At 40.9% G+C, this 22360-nt stretch overlaps 1 protein-coding gene across 9 annotated transcripts in view; it reads right to left on the bottom strand.

The window, feature by feature from the left end:
- Nucleotides 1-22360, bottom strand: part of ryr2b (ryanodine receptor 2b (cardiac)) — an 88366-nt gene that overhangs the window by 50111 nt on the left and 15895 nt on the right. For 6 of the 9 annotated variants that reach the window (XR_008397021.1, XM_053682785.1, XM_053682781.1 and 3 more), the window contains exons 18-48: nucleotides 21583-21824; nucleotides 20769-20961; nucleotides 20145-20364; nucleotides 19942-20046; nucleotides 18714-18817; nucleotides 18292-18375; nucleotides 16372-16531; nucleotides 14781-14928; nucleotides 13892-14100; nucleotides 13523-13697; nucleotides 13030-13238; nucleotides 10795-11123; nucleotides 10387-10501; nucleotides 8641-8801; nucleotides 8369-8528; nucleotides 8124-8210; nucleotides 7567-7793; nucleotides 6309-7131; nucleotides 5923-6123; nucleotides 5645-5750; nucleotides 5367-5510; nucleotides 4898-5174; nucleotides 4702-4816; nucleotides 4417-4564; nucleotides 3689-3792; nucleotides 3345-3480; nucleotides 3062-3248; nucleotides 2862-2970; nucleotides 2662-2782; nucleotides 1206-1375; nucleotides 603-826 (exon numbers count right to left, since the gene is read on the bottom strand). Coding sequence is in view for 8 of the 9 variants with exons in the window: in XM_053682785.1 (XP_053538760.1) it covers nucleotides 603-826; nucleotides 1206-1375; nucleotides 2662-2782; nucleotides 2862-2970; nucleotides 3062-3248; nucleotides 3345-3480; nucleotides 3689-3792; nucleotides 4417-4564; nucleotides 4702-4816; nucleotides 4898-5174; nucleotides 5367-5510; nucleotides 5645-5750; nucleotides 5923-6123; nucleotides 6309-7131; nucleotides 7567-7793; nucleotides 8124-8210; nucleotides 8369-8528; nucleotides 8641-8801; nucleotides 10387-10501; nucleotides 10795-11123; nucleotides 13030-13238; nucleotides 13523-13697; nucleotides 13892-14100; nucleotides 14781-14928; nucleotides 16372-16531; nucleotides 18292-18375; nucleotides 18714-18817; nucleotides 19942-20046; nucleotides 20145-20364; nucleotides 20769-20961; nucleotides 21583-21824 (5793 nt within the window). In the remaining variant the exon portion in view is untranslated. The remainder of the gene's footprint in view (nucleotides 1-602; nucleotides 827-1205; nucleotides 1376-2661; nucleotides 2783-2861; nucleotides 2971-3061; nucleotides 3249-3344; nucleotides 3481-3688; nucleotides 3793-4416; nucleotides 4565-4701; nucleotides 4817-4897; nucleotides 5175-5366; nucleotides 5511-5644; nucleotides 5751-5922; nucleotides 6124-6308; nucleotides 7132-7566; nucleotides 7794-8123; nucleotides 8211-8368; nucleotides 8529-8640; nucleotides 8802-10386; nucleotides 10502-10794; nucleotides 11124-13029; nucleotides 13239-13522; nucleotides 13698-13891; nucleotides 14101-14780; nucleotides 14929-16371; nucleotides 16532-18291; nucleotides 18376-18713; nucleotides 18818-19941; nucleotides 20047-20144; nucleotides 20365-20768; nucleotides 20962-21582; nucleotides 21825-22360) is intronic. The other 3 variants (XM_053682786.1, XM_053682784.1, XM_053682782.1) reach the window with 2 other exon arrangements.

A 22360-nucleotide genomic window follows, 5' to 3' on the forward strand; every position in this document is an offset into this window, starting at 1 on the left:
ATAATAATAAGAATAAAACACAATAAATCATGTGATTAAGTTGCTTTTCTGAGCTCTCCTCTCAAACTGTGCAAATTCCCTCCATCTAGTCCTCGGAGGTTGCCAGATTTCTTTTGAGTAGGCATATAAGCACTTTCATTTAATCCTGAAAAAAAAAAAAAAACACAGGGATAGAAAATGCTGACTGAAAAAGGTCAATTTTTTATTTTTTTTTTTAAAGTAAGTGTCATTCATCATTTTATTAAGCTAAAAAAAAAAAGGCGTTCCTCGAGATAATCATTACGATGCTGACTCATACTCATTCTCGCGGTCACGTTTATTCGTCAGGACTCGAAGGCATCTGATGCTAAAAGGTCTCCTTATGACTTTACAAACGTTCGATTTGAGAGAAATGTAGAAAGTGGGAGTGTTTTCTTTTGAAATGTAGGAAGCAAACGTCAAATTTACTAGGTGAAAGAAAAAAATCAAGTTAAAAAAAACAAAAACAACAACAACAACAACAACAACAGTATCAAATGTAAATGTAAACAGTAAAAGTGCCGTGTGGCTAAAGAAATGAGAAGCGGTACCTGACGTGGAACTAGCGTGACACTAGAACTCACCCACACACAGAGAGCAGGCAGGTCTGGATGGCATCGTGTTGGGCTTTGGTGAGGCTGCTGGCTTTAGAGAGACGGTAGAGTGCTTGTAGGAAGTCGTCCACCGTTCCTGTCCTAACGAGAGGAAGTCCACGCAGCAGCGACGAGCACTTACTTAACAATGGTAGCACGGACCCGCACAAGTAACGGTTCAGAGCCAACGCCATGTCCGTACTACCCAGTCCACTCTACAGAGCGATGGAGAAGGCAATAAAGATATCACCCCATATATTGTACGACACGCCACACTCGTTTTTTTTATAATCTCAATTTATAATATTGTGGCTTCGATAAATTGTGCGCACGATTATCTTTTCGTTCACGTTAGAAAACAATTCAAATGCATCCTGATAGAATGTGCTGGATCAAGTGCTATTTTATAAGCTCATGAATAATGAGCGTGGAAGCCGTTATTGCGAAATTAAACGGAAAATTACAACTAGGACTATCCATCTCATTCATATATCATTGTATTTAGTCTTTGAGTGCTTTTATGGTACATCATAAAAGTGTTCAAGTATTAAATAATCTAATCTTAGAAAGGTGTTTGGGGATGGGGGGGCTCACATTATCCATGCTGACGGCTGCTTGAAGATCTGGCAGGAAACCTTTCTCAAGGAGGTGGAGCAGGAAGTTCTGGTCCTGGACACCATAGACTCGGTCCAGAAACAGCACCATGGATGCCTTGTGATCTGGACAGAAGCACCTGGACATGTCCGGCTCCATCATGCAACCATCTGAAATAAACCAAAAAAGGACATCCTTTAATGAAGATTTTTCTTTGAAAAGTCGATAAATCTCTTCATCTGTGTTTAGTGTCTAGTTTAAAACGCATTGACTTTAATCGTAGGTGCTATTTGGGCCAATATTCAAACTTTAGCCTTTACATTCATGCAGAGTGCAATCACATGGACCATTCTACCTGTCGTATATTCATTAAATCTTCTTCAATGTCAAATATTTCAATAACTCTCTAAGTTTAAGTCAATCCCAATTGAAAAGCTTGGAACCTTCAGCTCTGACCAAGTGAATCCAAAACCAACTCACTGATGGACTCATTGATTCACTGAATGTTAGAGGAGCAAATCTTGGTCCTGACCAAAATCAGGACCAGTTGCAATTACGACTTAAAACGTATAACTATAAAAAAAAAACCTGCTGGAGGAGAGTGGCCTTAATCTCTGTCTAGACCAATGGCCACCAAGTAGGTTATATACAAGCACTTTATACTACTCTATACAACTTACACAATTTATTTGTACAGATAAACAGATTCATTCACCTGAGTGACTCATTTAAAAAGAATTGTTTGGAAATGAATGGAAATTAGACCCATTTACTGTTCGTAAATAGACCCGAGTAGCCTAGCAACCAGATGCTGCTCGGATTAACACCAGCTAAAATGTTACGCGCTTATTATTATGGATTAGCACTAAAAGACATGGAGCATTATTCATTTAAACTAACACTTTCAAATGGTGTAGCTCTAGGAGATCCTTACGGCTTGGCATCGGTCCTGTCATTGGCTAAATGATGCTTATTGGTGGTCTAGCCTGCAATAGCCAGGCATATGCATATACATATTTCATAGAAACTCACAGCATTATAATAGAAATTTAAGGCATGCAAGTCTCTTGATGCTTACGGTTTTGTTTAAAACGCAATGTTTTTCAATTAAAATGTCTAGGACACACTGAAAGCGGAGGTGCTGCCCAAATAGATGCCATAATCTCATTTGTTAGCTGAACAAAGCTAGCTAAGAACGTGACCTATAGTTATCTAGCATTAGCTAACTGATTGATGGAGATTTTAGGCAAGCTACGTATGTTTTTAACGCGATATTATTAAGCTCCTCGGACCATTATCCTTCCGAATCGCCTGCAACCACAACAGTCCCCTGTTGGCTTGAAATTTGTCCGACTCTGCCACCCAGTGGCACAACGTGACATTTTAGAAAACATACCACTATAGTCTCCTGCTATGATTTCGCAAGCAGGGTTGGTGAAAAAACCAAATGGTGCACCTTTGTCCAGAAAAGGGAGTGGGAAAGGGATGCTGATGACTCCTTCCAGGTCGTTCACGGGGATCAGAGATCTCAAGATGGCCCTTATACGAACAGCCTCGCCTTTACCGGCCTCTATCAGCTATACACATAGACATATTTAATTGTAGTATTTCTTTTTCTACATTAACTGCGTTATTTCTATAACGATGATCACTCACGTGCAACTCTGGAGCGCAGCGGCCCAGCAGGTCTATAAGAGCGGAGTAAAAGGTCATGATGGCGTGTCCCATGTGGATGACATTATCATCTTCATCATCAAGAGTGTCGCTGAATGATCGAGGAACAAATAAAAACAGTTTGTCGGACAATTTTAAAAAAAACATATGCCGAACGAAAGAGAGCAAACAGTGTAACTAACAGTGTGCTACTGGACTGGTAGGCTTTAGAAAAGCACTCTCCACTCTCCTCTTCTGAGATCTTGATGGCATCCTCCATGGTTGCTAAGAGACCGTTTCCTCCCTCTACTCGGAGGGCGGGGCCAAAGCATTCGGGGCGGCGAATCAGGAGCCGGACGACGACATATGCGTTCTCTTCCACACTTTCACCTGCGCAAGGGTAGCATGTCTATTAATGGTCCGTTAAAGCTGAGAGGATCTCGGTTAAAAAAAACAACGAAAAAACGATTGTGACCGTTCTCTCACCGTTGCAGAAGACAGCAAAGCGCAGTAAATCCAGGTATCGCTCGCCCTCGACAGGATTCCAGCCGATGTCTGCGTATCCTTTAGAGAGCAGCAGTGTACAACTCTGCAAACCGCAGCCTGCCAAATACTGCACCACCTACAGGAACACAGCAGTTGGTTAAATATCGTTTAAGCACATGTGGCATGGTGTGTGAGTCATTCAACAATAGATTTGTAGTACATGCCAAGAACCACTGGGGTGGAGCTTGTCGTAGTGAACATACTTCCTACACATCATTTTATAAAATATAACCAGACCGATAAATAATGTATGAGAGGAGACAGTAAACACCAGTGGTCCTGACCTTCTCCAAGTCTGGCTCTGTGAGCGCTAATGCCAGCTCGTAGTTGTCCATCACAGAAGCCGCAGCCACATCCAGAGGAGTTGAGCCTCGCATGGAGGGAGATGCTGAGGAGACGTCAGTGTTAAACTTCTCTCATTACAACTAAATTGTGATTGCGTAAATATTCTCTCATATTGCTGTAAAGCCCCGAAATGAGTTCTGGGGCAACCAGTTGCCATCAGATGCCGCATAATTAGTTGAGTGTAGCTGAAAGTGTCACATGATCTTAATATAAATACACCTGTTCCTGGAAGACACCAAGGGTAATTCTCAACATGATGCTACCACGATCACCATGCTTCACTGCAGGGAGAGTGTTCTCAGGCTGATAAGCAGTAGTAGGATGTTGTTCAGACCCCCCAAAGGTTCAGAAGCAACCCTGATAAACATTTACTATATTCATTTAGGAAACAATGTTAAGGAAACAATTTTCTTCTAGTTTAACGATGGTTTAACCAAAAACCAAATGGCTCAAGAGTAACAGCTAATGAATTAGCTTCACGCTAACCGCATGCCTCAAAACACGTAACACCCCTTTAGTTTAGGTTTAGTTTATTATCATAAGCGATTTTATTACTGTATGTCGTGTTAACAACGATAATGTATACCATAGGGTACATAAATACGTTTAAACCCATGTAATCATGGAGACTCGTCAGTAGCATTAGCATGGTGCTAGACGAACATACCAAGTCCGACGCTGCTGTGGTCCAATAGATAGCTCAGGTGATCAAACATGGCTTTCTGGTTGTGGCGGCTGATTCGACAAAAATAACACAGGAAACGGCAGCAGTGGGCCACCATCTTTGGAAACCTGATTTCCTTATGGGGAGAGAACTTTTTTTTTCAATGAGATTACATTACATAACCAATGTGAACATTTACATAGTTCCTGAAAGAGGTCTATGTCTTAGTTTAAAATGAATGCTACATTTACTGAAAAAAACATGTCTGTACATGGAATGCACGGCTACCTTGGATTCTCTGGTGCCCAGGACATTAACCATCACCTCCATGACGGTCTCGTGCATACCCAGTGCCCTCATCAGGTTCGGGTGCTGGTAGAACACTTTATTTTTCATGATATCACTACAGAGAAAAGAATATTGGTCCCAAGGGGAAGCTTAGTCTGGGTCTCATTAACTGTCTTTGACATCACGTGTCTCTTACCCAAGTCCTCGGATCATGAGTTCCTCTTCTTCTATGCCCATTCTAGCTGTAAGTAGTGAGCGGATACGTCCCAGTGCCTCCTGCAGGCCAAGCGTGTCCTCTACCGAGTTTTGCGTGATGCAGTAGGCTTTTTGTAACGGGGCGGCCATTTTGCCAGACAGGCCGGCGTACTGGTAACGTAGGAGTCCAAATGCGGCCCGTACCAAAACCGGGTCTTCCAACGGTCCCTCGTGAGTCCAACGCATCACAGTGTCTGAGATCAGCCACTGAAGAGAAACTGGGGAGAGAAATAGAGAGAATGGGATTGAGAAAAGGGATCAAAAGAAATCGCATGGCACTAACAACCATGAACCCCCTCACTATAACAATTCATAACATTTTCATCATCTGGATCATACTTACTCCTCTTCGACCTCCCTATTAAAATTTCCGTGCCATTAAACTAGTCTTGTTATTTTGAATTTCCTACCAGGTTTAGCCACAACATCCTTTTCAACCACACCAGACATCCTCCTCTTTAGACGAGACATTTTGTCCACCAGGTCTCTTAATCGATTCCGGATAGGCTGACTCTCATCATCTTCAGCACCCAAGTTTTCATCAGTTTCAACTCCTGTTAAGTACAAAAATAAAAACTCATGTTTAGGTCAAAATGATCCAGTTTAATTTGTACATCATGATCGAAGTAAATAAAACAAACAGGATGAAATATTTCCATGCTAAATATTATTGGCTGTAGTCAGTTACCACAATTACTTCTGAGGTCCAGATGGAAATCCCAGAGCAACTCTCTAATCTTCTCAGGGCAGGGGCAATCCTGCTCCATGTCTCGGAAGTTAAGCAACATGTTCATCTGAAGGATTAGGACAGTGTTCAGAGTTAAATTTTTATTGGATGAATTGCTTTAAAGCCTCTGGTAGAGATCTTTAGAGATAATTTGTTTGTGAATAGAACTGATTCCACTCTGAAAGAAAATCTGCACTGTTACTATACATGATCTTTGACTGTGGACTTTTCTAGGTTACCTGTTCTTGAGGTGGAGAGCGAAACTCCTTGGTCTTGCGAGCAGTGAGAGCAGCAGACATGTTAAGTGCCTCCATGACATTCATGTAGCGAGAGCGCTGGTTGCCCTGGAGACGACCCACAAGGTCAGCAGACAAGGTCATTATGGCCTCGACCCTGTAACGCACCTCACAGTCACACAGATACTGTAGCAGGTGACACAACTACGGGAAAGTGGAGACGGAAAAGCACAAATAAATAAATAAATAAACATTTAAAAACTCCTGAATAACTTAGGAAAATGGAATGGCGTGAACTTTTAGCAATCCAGTGATTGTATCGGTGATCATACTTCAGCTACACTGAACACTTACAAAATTAGCAAAATTATTATTATAGTCTTGCTTACCTGTAGTTTAACTGCTTCTGGTAGCTTCATCTGTAACAAAGTCTTTTGTTCAGGAAGGGCTCTTCCTTCTTTCTCCTTCCCCAGTATCTCGTAATAATTCTCTCCATCTCCATCTATTAATTCTCCTGCATTATTTTCCCTCATGTAAACAGAGGGAAGGATGAAGGAAAGCACACGCCGTAGATCTGAGTGATGATATACACCCATGAGTAGGAGTGTGTGGAGGAGTTGGAGAAGAGGAACAAGCATTAGCTCTATGCTGCCTCCTACAGGGTCTCTTATACTCTTCCCTACTGAGTGCACTGCCTCCTCCAACATGGCTGTCATTACAGCTTTCAGCATATCCATTGGGAATTCAGGACTATATTGACAGGAACCCTCCTCAGATCTATTGGTCCTGTTATCAAAACTGTTGCCGCTAGCTCTAACAAAACAAGGTGAGCTGAAGTGCATTCTCGGTCGCAGAGAAGTGCTGGTGTTACTGCCTGGGAGTCTGTGTTGCTTTCTGTTGTTTTGAGAACGTGTACTAGTCCGCATGGCATCAGTCATGGGCACAATATACTCGTGGATGGTAGCCTGCCTGGCACTGCTATGGACACTGAGGTGGGCAGTCATTAATAAGTCATAGAAACCTGCTCGCAGATTTCCAGGCATTCTAGAACAATGCAACGCAAACAGAAGCTGTGACTGGTCGATGTGGCTGCACAAGGCGTGGCTTACGGGTATGTTTCCATGGGCACAGAGGGCGGAATAGAGACGGAGAGTGTGGTCATGGAACTTGAGCAGGTTGTCCAATTCAGAGAGTTCGAGAATGTCGATGCTCCTGGGACAAGAACAAAAGAGGAATGTTCCACTGAAAACAGTAATATACTATTATTTCGAACTATTACTACAACTACAGCTAAAAACTATTTTGCATGACACTGGATGAATTTCAAATGAATTATCAGCTAATTTGCTGGATAGACAATATAGAACCTGATCTGAAAACGTGCTAGTAGTATATCGTCGGCATAGGTGTGAAGTTTAATTCCATATACCATATACAAAGAAAACAAAAAGGGGCCAAGTACTGACCCTTAAGGAACACCATAAAAATGTTGTGCCTTTTTGGGACCTGGTCATCCAACCTAAAAACATCCTGTCTTTTACACCACTTGGTGATCTAGTCAATGGTACAGAAATTTACCTACAAATCAGATAGCCACAAAACATTGTAAAAACATGATAGCTGTTCCCACACAGCCTGCCCTCTGACCTGTCCTCCTCAGGGATGTGCAGGGTCATGACCTGTAGACTGTCTGTACACTGTGCCCTCCAGCCATGCCTCTCCTCAAGCCGTATCAGCTCTACCTGTGGGGCATGTTCAGGGATCCGTGTCCACCTCATGGGTATCAGGGATTGGACAGTAAGCCTGGGATGACACTGAGGCTCCATGTTTTTCCTTTCGCTCCGAAACAAACCAGCAGACAGTGGCAACGCACCCTACAGGGAGAGTATTGGTTCTAATTTTAAAAGAATTGTACAGGATGGTAGTGTTTGAACTCCTCAACTTTCCAATCAATGACAATAGTGTGAAACTTTGTCACTTCCAGGTCGGTTGAATTGCCAGTTTTATTCCAGGAAACATAAGCATTTTACAAAGTGTGGATTTTTTCTTTTCTGGCAGCCTTTTGACCATTGTTAAAAGTCCTATACAAGTCAAATTTTATTTTATTTTACCCAAAGGACAAGCCAAAATGCCTTAACTACAGTATTTGGGTGTATATAGATATATAGATAGTATCTAGATAGCTTATCAGACTAATGGTTTACCTTAATTCGTCCAAGATCAAACTGGAAGACATCAGAACTGGTGGCTTTGGCAAAAACTGCTGGGAACAGTTTAGTGCCTGGTTCCACCTAAAGAAGTAAAGAAAACACCCCATTTAATTACGTATATAAAAATGAGAAGAATACATAATCATGGTAGGTAGTATAGCCTGAAAGTCTCAGACTAAGCTCAAGGGCAAATTATAGCAACAAGAACAAGTCATGGTAAGAACTATTGGAGTAGTTACCTGATAGAAGATTCCTATCTCCTTTCCATTAGCAGTAAAGGTAAGAAATCCAGTCGCAGTGTCAACCAAACAGCCTATCTCCAGCCTTATGCTACTTTGGCTGTGGGAGAGACTACTGCCCTCTCCAGCACACACCATGTAACAGCAACTGCACTTGATACTTTTGGGGAAACAAACAGATTCACATCAAAACAATCTGGCACATTACATAGTTTCTGTTACTTTCGCTTGGGAGGATATGATATGATAGACACAATGATGATGTCATTAACCTCTTAAGAACTTTGCCCCATTGGTCCCCAAGTGTGACAGACACACTACACACTCTCTCCGGGTCAAAGGTTCGATCATAAGAGTGGAAGTTTGAAGTTACCCATCCAACCCAGACACAGGATGGATCCTGCCCATGTAGGATCTTCACAGAATAGTAGTACTGCAGAAGAAATAAAAATAAAGAAAGACCAGAAGACAAAAATAAGAAAATAACAATGTCTGAACCATATATAACCTCAATTCTGAAAAAGTTGGGACAGTATGGAAAATGCAAAAAAAAAAAAGAATAATCTAAAAATTCAGTTCACCCTATACTATATTGAAAACACATTATTATCACATTATTTTAACACATATACACTCATTTCAAATCTGATGACTGCAACACACTCAAAAAAAGTTGGGACAGTCGACTGTTTACCGCTGTGTAACATCAGCTTTTCTTTTAAGAACACTTATTAAGTGTTTGGATGCTGAATGAAGACACCGGTTGGTTAAGTTTAGCAAGTGGAATTTTCCCACATTCGTCCATTATGCATTTCTTCAGCTGTGCAGCTGTACGGGGTCTTCGTTGCCTTATTTTGTGCTTTATTACGCGCCACATGATCTCAATCGGTGACAGGTTAGGACTGCAGGCAGGCCATGCTCGCACCCGCACTCTCTGCTTACGCAACCATGCGCTTGTAATCCGGGCAGAATGTGGTTTGGCGTTGTCCTGCTCTGGATATCAGCCTATGTTGCTCCAAAATGTGTACATGTCTTTCTGCATTAATGCTGCCCTCACAGATGTGCGAGTTACCCATGCCATGGGCACTGACACGCCCCCATACCATGACAGATGCTGGCTTTTAGACCTGACGCTGGTAACAGCTTGGATGGTTCTTTTCCTCTTTGGCCCGGAGAACACGACGGCTGTTTTGTCCAAAAACTATTTGAAATGTCGACTCGTCGGACCACAAAACATGATTCCACTGTGCTACTGTCAGCGGCCCAGAGAAGTCGTCGGAGCTTCTGGACAGTGTTGATGTACGGCTTCTGCTTTGCGCAGTAAAGCCTTAACTTGCATCTGTGGATGCAGCGGCGAATGGTGTTGAGTGACAAAGGTTTACCAAAGTATTCCCGAGCTCATGACAGGATCTCCATTACAGACTCATGACGGTTTTTAAGACAGTGCTGTCTGAGGGATCAGAGATCACACGCATTCAGAAGAGGTTTTCGGCCTCACCCTTTACGCACCGAGATTTGACCGGATTCCTTGAATGTTTTAATTATATTGTGCACTATAGAAGGTGAAATGCCCAAAATCCTACCAATGTGTCTTTGGGGAATGTTGTTCTCAAAGTTGGATTATTCACTGACTCATCTGTTGGCAGATTGTTGAGTCTTGACCCGTCCTTGCTCTTGAAGGACTAGGCCTTTTTTGGAGGCTCCTATGATATATACTATGATTAGACAATTGCCTCACCTGTTTTTCACATCACCTTCTTATTTCAACTTCTCACATTGCTATTAGTCCTAAATTGCCCCTGTCCCAACTTTTTGGAACATGCTGTATGCGTCAATTTAAAAATAAACGTTTATCTCCAAAAAAAAAAAAAACTATGCAGTTGATAGATAAAACATCAAATACCTCATCTTTATACGTTTTTTGTTTAAGTCAAAGTGCAAATCATTTACAAGTATTTTCGATACTGTCCCAACTTTTTTGGAATTGGGGTTGTATTTAAAGGTTTTTAGTCTCTAACCTTAGTGCAGTTGGCAAATTGGTTAGCGCTGTCCCTCTCAATCGCTAGCACCTCCTCCAGCAGCCGGGCTGAAGAGCCACTAGTGTTCAATCCTGGTTTCTTCTTCAAAAGAAACCTATAAAGCACCAAACTCTGAGCCAAAAAGCAAATCCGAGAAAATAATACTAAACCAAATCACCTATCTTAAAGAAACTAGTGCTGGAACCCTTGTTGTTCATTTTGTTTGATAGATGCAATGCATGCAATGGCATGGGCAATTTTGAGTCCAATTATATTACTAATTTCTTTACAGAATAAGCTAAAGTGGTCACTGGTTTTATTTAAACTTGTTATATGAGGTTTACTACAAACGCATGGCCCTCACAAGCCCTTTTTGGGAAAGACTACAATGGATTACAGTGAACTGACCTTTGCTTAAGTCTGGAAGTCTTTTCTTGGGCATGATCCTTATGGTTGTTTAGTTCATCTCTAGTTCCTGTGTGTCTGTGGGCCGACTTCATCAGCATTTCAAAGTCAGAGTCCACCTCCCCTTCTTCTGGTTCCTTAATGTGGCAGGCTACACTGCTAGCTGGAGGTACTGTGCCATCTACAGGATTGGTGAATACTTGTACACACTCTATGGGCAAGCTCAGGCGATAGAACTCAACATCAGTGCTGAGACTGTCGGGTAATCCCACTGACCGCTGGGTGACCTTCAGAGCTGGAAGGTGACCAACCGTCCCATCAATGTAACTAACCTGGGAGTACAATTAAACAAAAGGTTACATCGTTAGCTATTACACACTGTTTGACTTTTTCTAGTAGTTTTCATAGTAGTGGTAGTTTAATACAGTATATATTAAGATATTAGATTTTGAGGGGCATGGCGGCTTAGGGTTGGGGATTTGACTCCCACCTCTGCCCTGTGTGCATGGAGTTTGCATGCTCTCCCTGTGCTTCGAGGGTTTCTTCCAGGTATTCCAGTTTCCTCCCCAAATCCAAAGGCATGCATTGTAGCCTGAATGGCATTTTCCAAAATTGTCCATAGTGTGTGAATGTTTGTGCGATTGTGCCCAGCGATGGGCTGGCCCCCTGTCGAGGGGGTCCCCCACCTCATGCCCCAAGTTCCCTGGAACAGGCTCCAGGTTCCTTTGTAGGATAAGCGGTACAGAAAATGGATGGATAGATATTAGATATTTTTGTTAGTCCTTATGTCTCTTCTTTATGTGTGAATTATTTTTTTACTGCTGGCAAACCCTTAGAACCCTAGCCTTTTTTGAGATATTTTTACTTATTTTATTACTAGCTTTCTAAAATTGTATCTGTATGTAAAGGTCATATATACCCAGGGGCAGCTGGTATAAACGAGCTGGTATAAATTATCTTACCACGGTACTATCAACTCCCAAAGGAGGATTTTTTGGTTGACTCAGAGACCAGATGGGCTCAAGATCACCAAATGTGCCTTGATCCTCTCTGCTCTCCAGCTTTCACAAATCCGATCATCAGGGTAGGGGTGCACGTTCACTTCCTGCTGCTGCTATTGGCCAGGCTGATGGTTTATGCTATAGCTTTCAGTACCTGGTCATGGTGCCTGTGGTACCATCTCTCTCCAAGGGCTTTTAGGCTGCAGCTCAGGATGTGTTCCAGAGTTCCTCTCCTGGACTACAGTGGACAATCAGGTGGCTCTACTTTACCCTAACTGAAGAGGTTTGATGGGCTAGGCAGGATGTTGTACACTGTTTAAACACAGAAATTTATGCACTGTGGTTCTGCTTGCCATAGATGCGCCCATGTAACCTTCCTGTCCATGGCCTGCACCCACCTCATTTAGGCTCCTTGCTGTTTCATTCCCATAGACCTGTTTTACCACTTTTCATCTACACCTCATCCTTGATCAGTCTGCATCTCTTCCTTCCTTTAGCTGTTTCATAATTGGGAGTTGAGAATTTTCCAAGTCCAGCCCTTCCTCTAATCGCTAATCCTACTAGGTCATTGTAGTGCAGCATAGCCTTCTCTGCTCTCCATTTCCTGCTCATTTTGACCACCACACCATCTTGGGCCATGGAGTCACTGTAGTTTTTGTACATCATTACTTCTCTTGCCAGAGACACCTTGAATTCCTCTTCTAGCAACTCCAAGGGAAGCTGTAGTTTGGTGTTATTCCCTTTAGAGGGCAATGCTGCTAAGACTCCTGGGCTACCACCTTGCCTGGTACATTGTCCTTGGTCATGGTTATCTGGGCCACCTTGTGGGGGATGGATTCATATGCAGTAGCCAGTTAGAGCCAGAGCACTGACTCTTTCTTGTTCTCTTATGCTTCCCTAATCAACTGGGTCGCCACTTGTGAACGTTCCAGACAGCCAGGTACTCTTGGGACACCTTATTGAAGTGCTATGTAGCTGTTGTCAGTGAGGAACTCCATCAGCCTCCTCACTACCCAGCAAAAGAAGATCTTTTCATTCCATGCTAAGCAATGAGATGATCCTGAACTGGTCAATTGCTTGCTCTTTGGAGAACATTCCAGACTACTAATACTATAGTATGGCAATGCTAATCACTGAAACTTTGCTGAAACTGAAACCAAGTAGACCATGTACAAGAATGTCTGCCAACTGAGTTTCACAAATTCTATGGTCTAACCATTAAGGTCACTTTATTTACCTGTAAGCGGGGATGGTCCTCTGGTATTTGTACAAATAAGGGCTCTCTCCAGCTCATCCAGAGAGGTGGATCTTTGCTCATGTTCAGGGCAAAAGGCTGGTAGCCCTCCTGAAGCCCACACACACTGAAGTATTTCAGTGAGTTGACCTGCTGGCCTAAATTCAACTGTCCCACCTGATTCACACCCAAAACACACACAGGAACAAAGCCTGGGGTACAGAAGATCATACAAATTAAAATGTAAACAAATATAAACAAATCAAAATGAGTTTAAATGAAAAAAGTCATTTATGCAACAGCCATATTACAATGTAATAGCCAAGTTACTACTATGTAATTATCTGGGGAAAAAATTCATACTCAAGCGGTGCCATGCACAATGTTATTATTAGTAGTAACAAGTGTATTACATTGCAGTAGACTTGTAATAACATGTAATAACGTGTTAAATTGGCATAGACGTAAAACCATATATTATTGTAGAAAAACTCACCACCAGTTGCAGTGAACCCTTTGGAAGCAATTTCAGAGCCATAAGTGTTCAGCTGCAGCTCTCCGTTTAAAGTGACCATCATGGTTCTCCGAGTCAAATCCAACAAACAGCCAATCACATCCCCCTTCTGCCAAACATGACCAAATGGGGCAGTGCTCCCATGCCACCACTGACCCTACACAAATGAGACCAACAGACCAACAGCATTATTCCTAGAATTGCCTTTAAACTGAAAATCATTTTGGCAAATTGGATGGAAAGCAGTTGTGCTACCAAATAAACTGAAATGATAAAGCATTTAATGGCGAATTGTTCAATCCGAATTGTCTCTATATACGCACAGGGAATAGACAACGGTCAAATAGATACCTTTGAGCCATCAAACACGTAGGCCTGCTCGTCTGACCACAACTCCATATCTGCTTGACATCCCACTCGAGCCCATCCCACTCTCATCTCTCCAGCAGTGACTGCCTCAAACTCAAAATACCATTTCCCATCATGCACTGCAAACGTGTGCTCCACACGGAATATCCGAACCCTCTCCTCACTCGCAGCCTTCACGTCAGGGCCCAGGGCTAGAAATAAAGACGTCGTGTCAAATTAGTAGTGCTTTGGAATCGAGTTCACACTTCCTGTTTGTATACACTTCCTGTTTGTTCAGACTTCCTGTTTGTATCTTAATGATTGTAGACACCTAATTACCTGTAATTGTTCTTGTTCTGTCACATCAGACTGTGTGTTTTTAATCTCGTTTTTGCAGTGTTCTTCTCATTTTCTAGTTTCTGGCTCAGAATTACGGTTAGAATAGGATTAGCATGTCAGACTAAAGTGGACTATCAAAACTAATCAGACTGCTTATGTTAAATAGCTTAGAATTAAGATTCGAAGGATAATCTCATGCCCTGCGATGAATTGGCACCCTGTCCAGGGTGTACCCGGTCTTGTGCCCGATGCTCCCTGGGATAGGCTCCAGGTTCTCCGTGACCCTGAAAAAAGGATAAGCAGTATAGAAGATGGATGGATGGATGGATGGATAATCTCATGGCTTACTGCTGTCTTCTGCAGAGTATCCACAGAGGAAAGACGAATGCACCAAGAGATTCCCGGGCAAGAACGACTGTGGCATTTGCACTAATCAAACTTGTAATCTTCTAGTGATAAGGTGACGTACCTGGTAATCCTAATAGTAGCTTCTGACTGTGCTAACCTACCAGATGTTATTGTTTTTGTTTATTATTATGTGCTAATAACTCACACTGCCATTCCTCTGATGCTTCTACAGTGTATCCAAAACCAAGCAGGGTTCCTAACACATCCCTCGCTGACTCTTTTGCACATTGTCTGCTTCTCTCATCCAACAGAGAGAACGGCACCAGATGAGGGCTCCTCTTCCCCTTAATGTCCTGAAACATGAAATGATACTATTTCTCATTCGAATCAAATCATTTTCAACAACAAAAAGTGTTCTTACTGATTGAAAACCGTAGGTAGGATGATGGATAATACATAGAGCAGAAGGCTGTAATGAACAGTGAAGTGATATTAAATACGCATGAATATCCGAATAACAGTACAATCAAGTCAACTAACAAACGGGGCCTTGTAAACAAACAAAAGTCTCAAATAGATTAGGATACCGTGGCGTCCACTAATATTGGCACCCGTGTATGGTAAATATGTGCAAAGAAGGCTGTGAAAAATTGTCTTTATTGTTTAACTTTTTTTGATCTTTTGTTTAAAAAACAAAATGACAAAAATACTCTGCTCTCATGGATATCAAACAATTGCAAACAAAACACAGGTTTATAAAAAAAATATCTTTGTTAAATATAGGTGTGCAACAATTATTGGCGCCCCTATGAATTCATATGAGAAAATTACATTTGAAGTATATTCCCATTGGTATTTTACATTTATTTAGTACACCTGGGTGACTAGGAATAGGAAATTGTTCAACCATGACTTTCTGTTTGACGGGGGTATAAATATGAGGTAACACACCGGCCAAATTCCCTTAGTCGTTCTTAATAGTGGGTAAGAGCAGGGAATATAGCTGTGATGTGCGGCAAAAGGTTGTTGAGCTTCACACAATGGGGCGTGTCTATAAGAAAATAGCACAAGCATTGAAAACGCCCATTTCCACCATCAGGGCAATAATTAAGAAGTTCCAGTCGACTGGAAATGTTATGAATCGACCTGGAATCGGACGTGTGTCTATATCGCACTGTGAAGAGGACGGTTCGAGTGGATAAAAAATCTCCAAGGATCACAGCTGGAGAACCGCAGAAGTTAGTTGTGTCTTCAGGTCAGAAGGTTTGCAGTTGTTTGATATCCAAGAGAGCAGAGTATTTTGGTGAATTTTTTTAACAAAAGATCAAAAGGTTCAACAATAACGACAATTTTTCACAGGCTTTTTTTGCTCATATTTACCAAGGGTGCCGATATTAGTGGAGGGCACTGCATGCTAAGGTAATAACAAGGCCAGAGATATACGAGAGCAAGAGAGAACAAAACTGAAAAAAGGCAACACGGCTACTAATAGCAATAGGCAGAACAAATGCGAGATAGCATATTATGCTAAATGCGAGAAGCAAAATGCTAAGCTAATGACATAACTTTAATGACTTTAATTCGAGGCATGATTTTATGCATTGTGCTGCTGCCATAAAACAGTTGTTTTGGGAGGGTTTACACAAAAATGTACATACACACACGATGTATTACACACACACGCACGCACACACGATATACTGTTCATATTGCATTTCTATGACTAAATGGCATTTCCTGGTGAGATTATTTCCTGCACACACAGTTCCATATGTCCCTTAGTGTGTTAACTCCACCTGCTGTGGTGCGTAGCTCCAGCCCTCCCTGATGTGCTCTCTGGCCCAGATGTTGTGCTCGTTCTCAGCCAGCGCTTCCACCAGAGCTTCCTGAGCAGCGCTTAGAGAAACTCCGGACTGATCCACCGGAGCCGGCATGTAACCGTTCCACAGTTCATGCCTGCACAGGTGAAAGATTTCGGGTTTGGATGTAGGACGGTCTGCTGAGACCTGCCTTTCTCTGATTAACAATCATACTGTATACTGTTCATTCTGCACAATGTTCTCTACATTACACTGGCCTTCAGGTCTTTCTCCTTCTACTCCGGGTGGACAAATCATACATTCATTAGCTAGCCTACTGGCCAAGGGCTTGCTTCTTTCTTTCTTTCTTTCTTTCTTTCTTTCTTTCTTTCTTTAGTTTGTCTGTTAATTGCCTTTTCTTTCTTTCATGTTTTGTTTTTATCTTTCTTTCTGCCTTGTTTCTTTGTATCCTTTCTTTAGTTTGTCTTTCAATTGTCTTTTCTTTCATTCATTCATTATTTCATTCTTTCTTTCTTTCTTTCTGCCTTGTTTCTTTGTTTTCTTTCTTTAGTTTGTGTCTTTGAATCGCCTTTTATTTATTTATTTATTTATTTATTTATTTATTTGGTTTGTCTTTGTTTCCTTTATTTAATTCTTTCTGTTTTCTTTTTTCCTTCCTTCATTTTTGTGTGAATTGCCTTTTCTTCCTTTCTTTCTTTCCTTCTTTCTTCAGTTTGTTCTTGTTTCCTTTGTTTAATTCTTTCTCTTTTCTTTGTACCTTTATTTACGTTTTTCTTTCTGCCTTCCCTCGTTCATTCCTTCTTTTTTCCTGTGTTGTTCCCCATTTTCTTTGTAAGCAAATGTAAATATGAACGCTTTAGTGCGCTTTTCTTTCTTTCTTTCTTTCTTTCTTTCTTTCATTTTTTTATTGCTTTTTCTTTCTTGCTTGCTTGCTTGCTTTCGTTTGTCTTTGTTTCCTTTATTTAATTCTTTCTCTTTTCTTTGTATCTTTATTTACTTTTTTCTTTCTGCCTTCCCTTGTTCCTTCCTTCATTTTCCCTTTGTGTTTTCCCCTTTTTCTTTGTGAGCAAAAAAACTAAATGTGAACGCTTCAGTGGGCTTCTTTTCTTTCTTTCTTTCTTTCTTTCTTTCATTTCATTCTATTTTCTAGCTTTTTCCTTTATATATTGCCTATTTCTTTCATGTATTCGTCTTTTTCTTAACGTTCTTTCTTTCTTTTCATCTTTCTTTCTTTCTTTCTGCCCTTGTTTCTTTGTTCTTTGTGTATTTCTTTAGTTTGTGTCTTTTTTATCGCCTTTTATTTCTGCCTGTCCTTCTGTCTGTCACGAGGTCGTGTCTTTCTTTCCTTTATTTCATTCTTTCTGTTTTCTTTGTATTTTTATGTGCTTTTTTTTTTTTTCTTTCTGTCTTTCTTCCCATGTGATCATGTAGCACATCATGTTTGTGACCTGGACACAAGTCAGCAAGCTCTTGGCCAACGTTTCAGCTGATGACATGTCGTCTTTTATCCTCACGTCCCATCGCATAGATATTACTCGAGTCCAGCTAGCGTCTTTATTTCCTCTTCATTTCCCGTCTGCTGGGTAACTATGATTTATAAATTATAATCCGGATATGAATTCTGTTTGTCTGGAGCTAAGGCTACTGATGTATCCTATATTTATCCTTATACTATATGGTTTGTTTTTTAATCCCAGAGATATGAATTATAATCATTTGAATAAATGGACTTAATGAAGTTTTAAATCAAGTGCGTGAAGCTTCATGATTAAAAATATTACGGAACTGTTCTTCTGTTACGGGGCACTTTGATCTGAACAGACTATAAGGATTAAAAACATCTAGTAATGCAGTCCCGTTGTGGTTTATTTCCAGGGCGTCTTGTTTGAGACGTACTTCTTTGAGAGCCGGACGTACTTGACCTTCTCCTCTACGTGGTCATCAGACAGTCCGATACGAGCTCCGAGAGCCAACAGAGACCTGGAGAAAGAAGTGAGAAAGGATCAAAAGTAGGAAACATCTCAAGACTGAAGAGTTTGAGTCATAAGGACTGGGAATAACTGTCCCCTGAATATATCCCCATATGTCCATCATTTTAAGTAGAGATCAACGTGTAAAAACACGTATGAAGATGTTATTAAACGTCTACGCTCTTCTGTCACGACACTACATCTGCCATGCTTCTCTTCTGAATAATGAAACTCTTCCATGTGACATGACTCTGATAGGTTGGCCAGGAGTCTCAAACAACCAATCAGTGGACTTTGCCTACGTTTTTGAATAAATCCTTTCTTCTTATTATGCAGGAAGAGCAGTACCTCAGGGTGTGTTCAGCGGCCTGGAGGTTGCTGCGTTTCTCCTGATCTGGAAGTTTGGAAAACTCCACCAGTCCCGGGTGAACCTGTTTACTGTCATCCCTCACCTTCACAACACACACAACACACACACACACACACACACACACACACACACACACACACAGACTGTTTTTATACTGCGTAGTGATCTATTCTGTGTAATTATCCAATCAATCTGAATGTAGGTTAAAGGAGTTCCCACAGTGTGTACACGACATTCGGTGTATCCCTCGTTCATTTGTAAGAAATAATCTTGGGGGATGGGGAGGGGGCGGGACTAAATTTTTAAATAAGAGCCACTTATATAGCCAAAGAACAAGCACTAACAATGACTAACAGTCTCTCTACCTTTTTTTCTTTCTTTCTTTCTTTGGTTTTTATATTGCCACTGTCACTATGGTTACCATGTAGCGAGTCGAGTGATTTTTCACCTGCCTGTGTGCAAAAAAAATAAAAAAAATAAAAATTAATGGTGCTGTTGTGTTCTTTCTTTCTTTTACTTTCATTTATTTATTTATTTATTTATTTGTCGATCCTTTCTTCCTTTCTTTAGTCTTGTGTTTGTCTTCTTTTTCTTTCTTTCTTTGTCTTTATTTCTGTCTTTTTTCCCTGTCACTATGGTTACCATGTCGCGAGTCGAGCGATTTATCACCTGCGTGTGTGCATAAAAAAAAACAATGGTGCTGCTGTGTTCTTTCTTTCTTTTCTATCTTTCTTTCGATTCTTTTTTTCCTTTTAAAATATTTCCTCGATTGTTTCTTTTTCTTTCTTTCTTTCTTTGTTTTTCTTTTTTCGTGTCTGTCCTTTCTTCCTTTCTGTTATCTTGTGTTTTTTTGTCTTCCTTTTTTTCTTTCTTATTTTCTTTCTTTCCTTTACCCGTCACTACGGGTACCATGTAGTGAGTCAGGTGATTTTTTTTTTTTTCACCTGCCTGAAAAACAAATGCAATTGCTTTTGTGTTCTTTCTTTTTTTCTTTCTTTTATTTTTTAGTCTTTTATTTTTCTTCATTGTTTCTTTGTTTATTCATTTATTTGTTTTCTTTTTTTATGTCTGTCCTTGCTTTCATTCAGTCTTTCTTTCTTTCTTTCTTTCTTTCTCTCTTTATGTCTTTCTGTCTCCATTTTTTCCCTGTCACCATGGTTACCATGTGAGAGACTGGTGTGATGCTGTCCTTGTGTTTGGACTCACCGGCCCGTGTGTCCATCCCTGCTCGGTTTTCTCCAGCAGCCAGAGCTCATGCAGATTCTCAGCCAGTCTCTCTCTGATCAGCTCCAGCTGAGGAGGCAGCGTCACCTGATTCAACACACACACACACACACACAAGTTTAAAAAATCACTCTTAAACGCTCGTATTAAAGGTCAAAGGTGAAGGTATCGGTGGTTTGTCTCACCTGATTGGTGTCCACTGGTGTAGGGGTAAAGACCACCGGCTCAGCGGATACAGCAGGGCCTAAAAGTTCACGCCCGCTGTTTCCCTGACCCCGTGTGACCTCTTCACACAGCTCCAGTCTGCAGCGCCCCCTGGGGAGTAAAGCCTCAGCACACGGTGAGAATCCGGCAGGAGGCAGGAATTTAAACTCCCCCTGCTGACCTCCGAACAGCAAACGCACCCTGCGACAAAAAAAACACGCAGTGCTCGCTGAGTTCTAATGCATGTCCAGGTCACCGATTTCATTTCTGCAGCATAATCAATACAAGGTGAAGCAATTCCATTTTAAAGAAATGTAAAAGATCAAATAACATCCACACCTGACTTCAGCTGAAATGTTTAATAATAATTTATCATTAAAAATGAAATAAAATCCACTAGAGATGCAGCGATACTAGATCTCTCAGCCGATACGATAAGCGATTATTCAGAGTGATATCGGCCGATACCGATACCGATACCGATTAGTTCTGCCTCTTATCCCTTCTTTTAAATGAATAATAATGAATTCCACAATTCTGAAAGAAATGCAAATAAAAACTTTATTCTCCAGAAACATCTGAAAGGACTTAATGAAAATTGTCACCTGACTCCAGCGGAGAAACTGACCACAGGAAACATGAGCGCGCCGGTGTTGAAATTCTCCAGCATGCCCTGCACCGGCTGCCCGTTCACTCGGAAAGAAATACACTTCGCACCGAGGTCGAGGCAACAGCTGATGACATCATCCTCCCTCAGCAGACGCTGACTGACCGAGCTGACCCTGCGACCCACGCCACCTACGCTCGGATGAAAGTACTGCAACTAAATCATGCGTGATTACAGAACGCCAGACTCGTGTCATTAAAATGATGAATCCACTCGAGTGAACCATTCGGTCTAATACTTTTACTCACAGAACTCATTTAATGACACGATTTAAATAGAGGTCAAGTGTGAAAGAAAATAATGTCGCCAAAAACAAATAAACGAAGTGAAGAAAAAGAAACGAAAGGAAATTAAATGTAATCAAATGAAAAGAATATTTGAATCTAAACAAATTAGGGGAATGTAATAAGAGCTTACGAAAAATCTACTAAATCAACTAAATAATAAAAATATGAATGATAAATTAAAATAAATTAAAATTAAAATTATATAAATGAACTAAAGAAAAACACTGCACATATCTACCCAGAGAAAGTTATTGTTATTATTATTATTATTAGTAGTAGTAGTAGTAGTGGTAGTAGTGGTATTATTATTATTATTATTATTATGATACATATGTTAACAATAACAAACTAATATAAAATATATATATATTTTTAAAAGCAAACATACTAAAAGCAAACTAAAAGAAACTAAGAGAGTTTGTGTAAGAGATACAGGTTGAGTTTTGTATTTTTGTCACGTCTCACCTGTCCATAGGTGCAGGCCGTCGAAGCCGTATGAGCGCAGGTCGTCTCCGACTCCGTTTGACCCCCAGCTGTGACCTCCCGTTGGAGGGGGGTGGTAACCTGCGCTACAGGCCCAACCCACCCTCAGGTGAGACGGCTCAGGTGTCACGAAAGGCTCCGCCTTCTCCACCACCACCTCATAATACCACTTCCTGTACTGTGCGGAGTAGTCTCCCATGCAGAGGTAGATGTTCGGGCGAACACTGACACAAAACATACACAAGCATTTCTGAACTGAAGGTACAAAGTAGAAATTCTGTTCAAATGGAAAAAAAATATACACATTTCACGTGGGATTATGCGTTTAACGTGAAAAACGTGTGACGGTACCATGTTATAGCTTGAAATGACAAATGTGGATTCACGTAAACACACGTGATGTCTTGTGAACTATATTGGATCACAGACAACCAAAAAAACTCATGGAAAATGAATCGAATGAAAAAAATCAGGTGTGCAAAATAAAGTCACGTGCGTTACATGTGGAATTTTTTTTTTTTTATTCAATTGTTGAAAAATGTATTGTTTTTTAAAAAATAATGTGAAAAATATTTTAACAAACACATGTACTACGTGTGGAAAATTTAAATGTGAAAATTCTAAATAAATGATTTAAAGAAATAGTGTGAAAAATAAAATAACAGCTCTGAGTCTTCTCCTATAACGCCTGATGAGGTTGGAGAATACATGGCGAGGGATCTGAAAGCGTTCCTCCGTACAGAATCTCTCCAGATCCTTC

This window comes from Ictalurus punctatus, chromosome 9 (genome assembly GCF_001660625.3).
Source record: "Ictalurus punctatus breed USDA103 chromosome 9, Coco_2.0, whole genome shotgun sequence".
Classification (NCBI taxonomy): domain Eukaryota; kingdom Metazoa; phylum Chordata; class Actinopteri; order Siluriformes; family Ictaluridae; genus Ictalurus; species Ictalurus punctatus.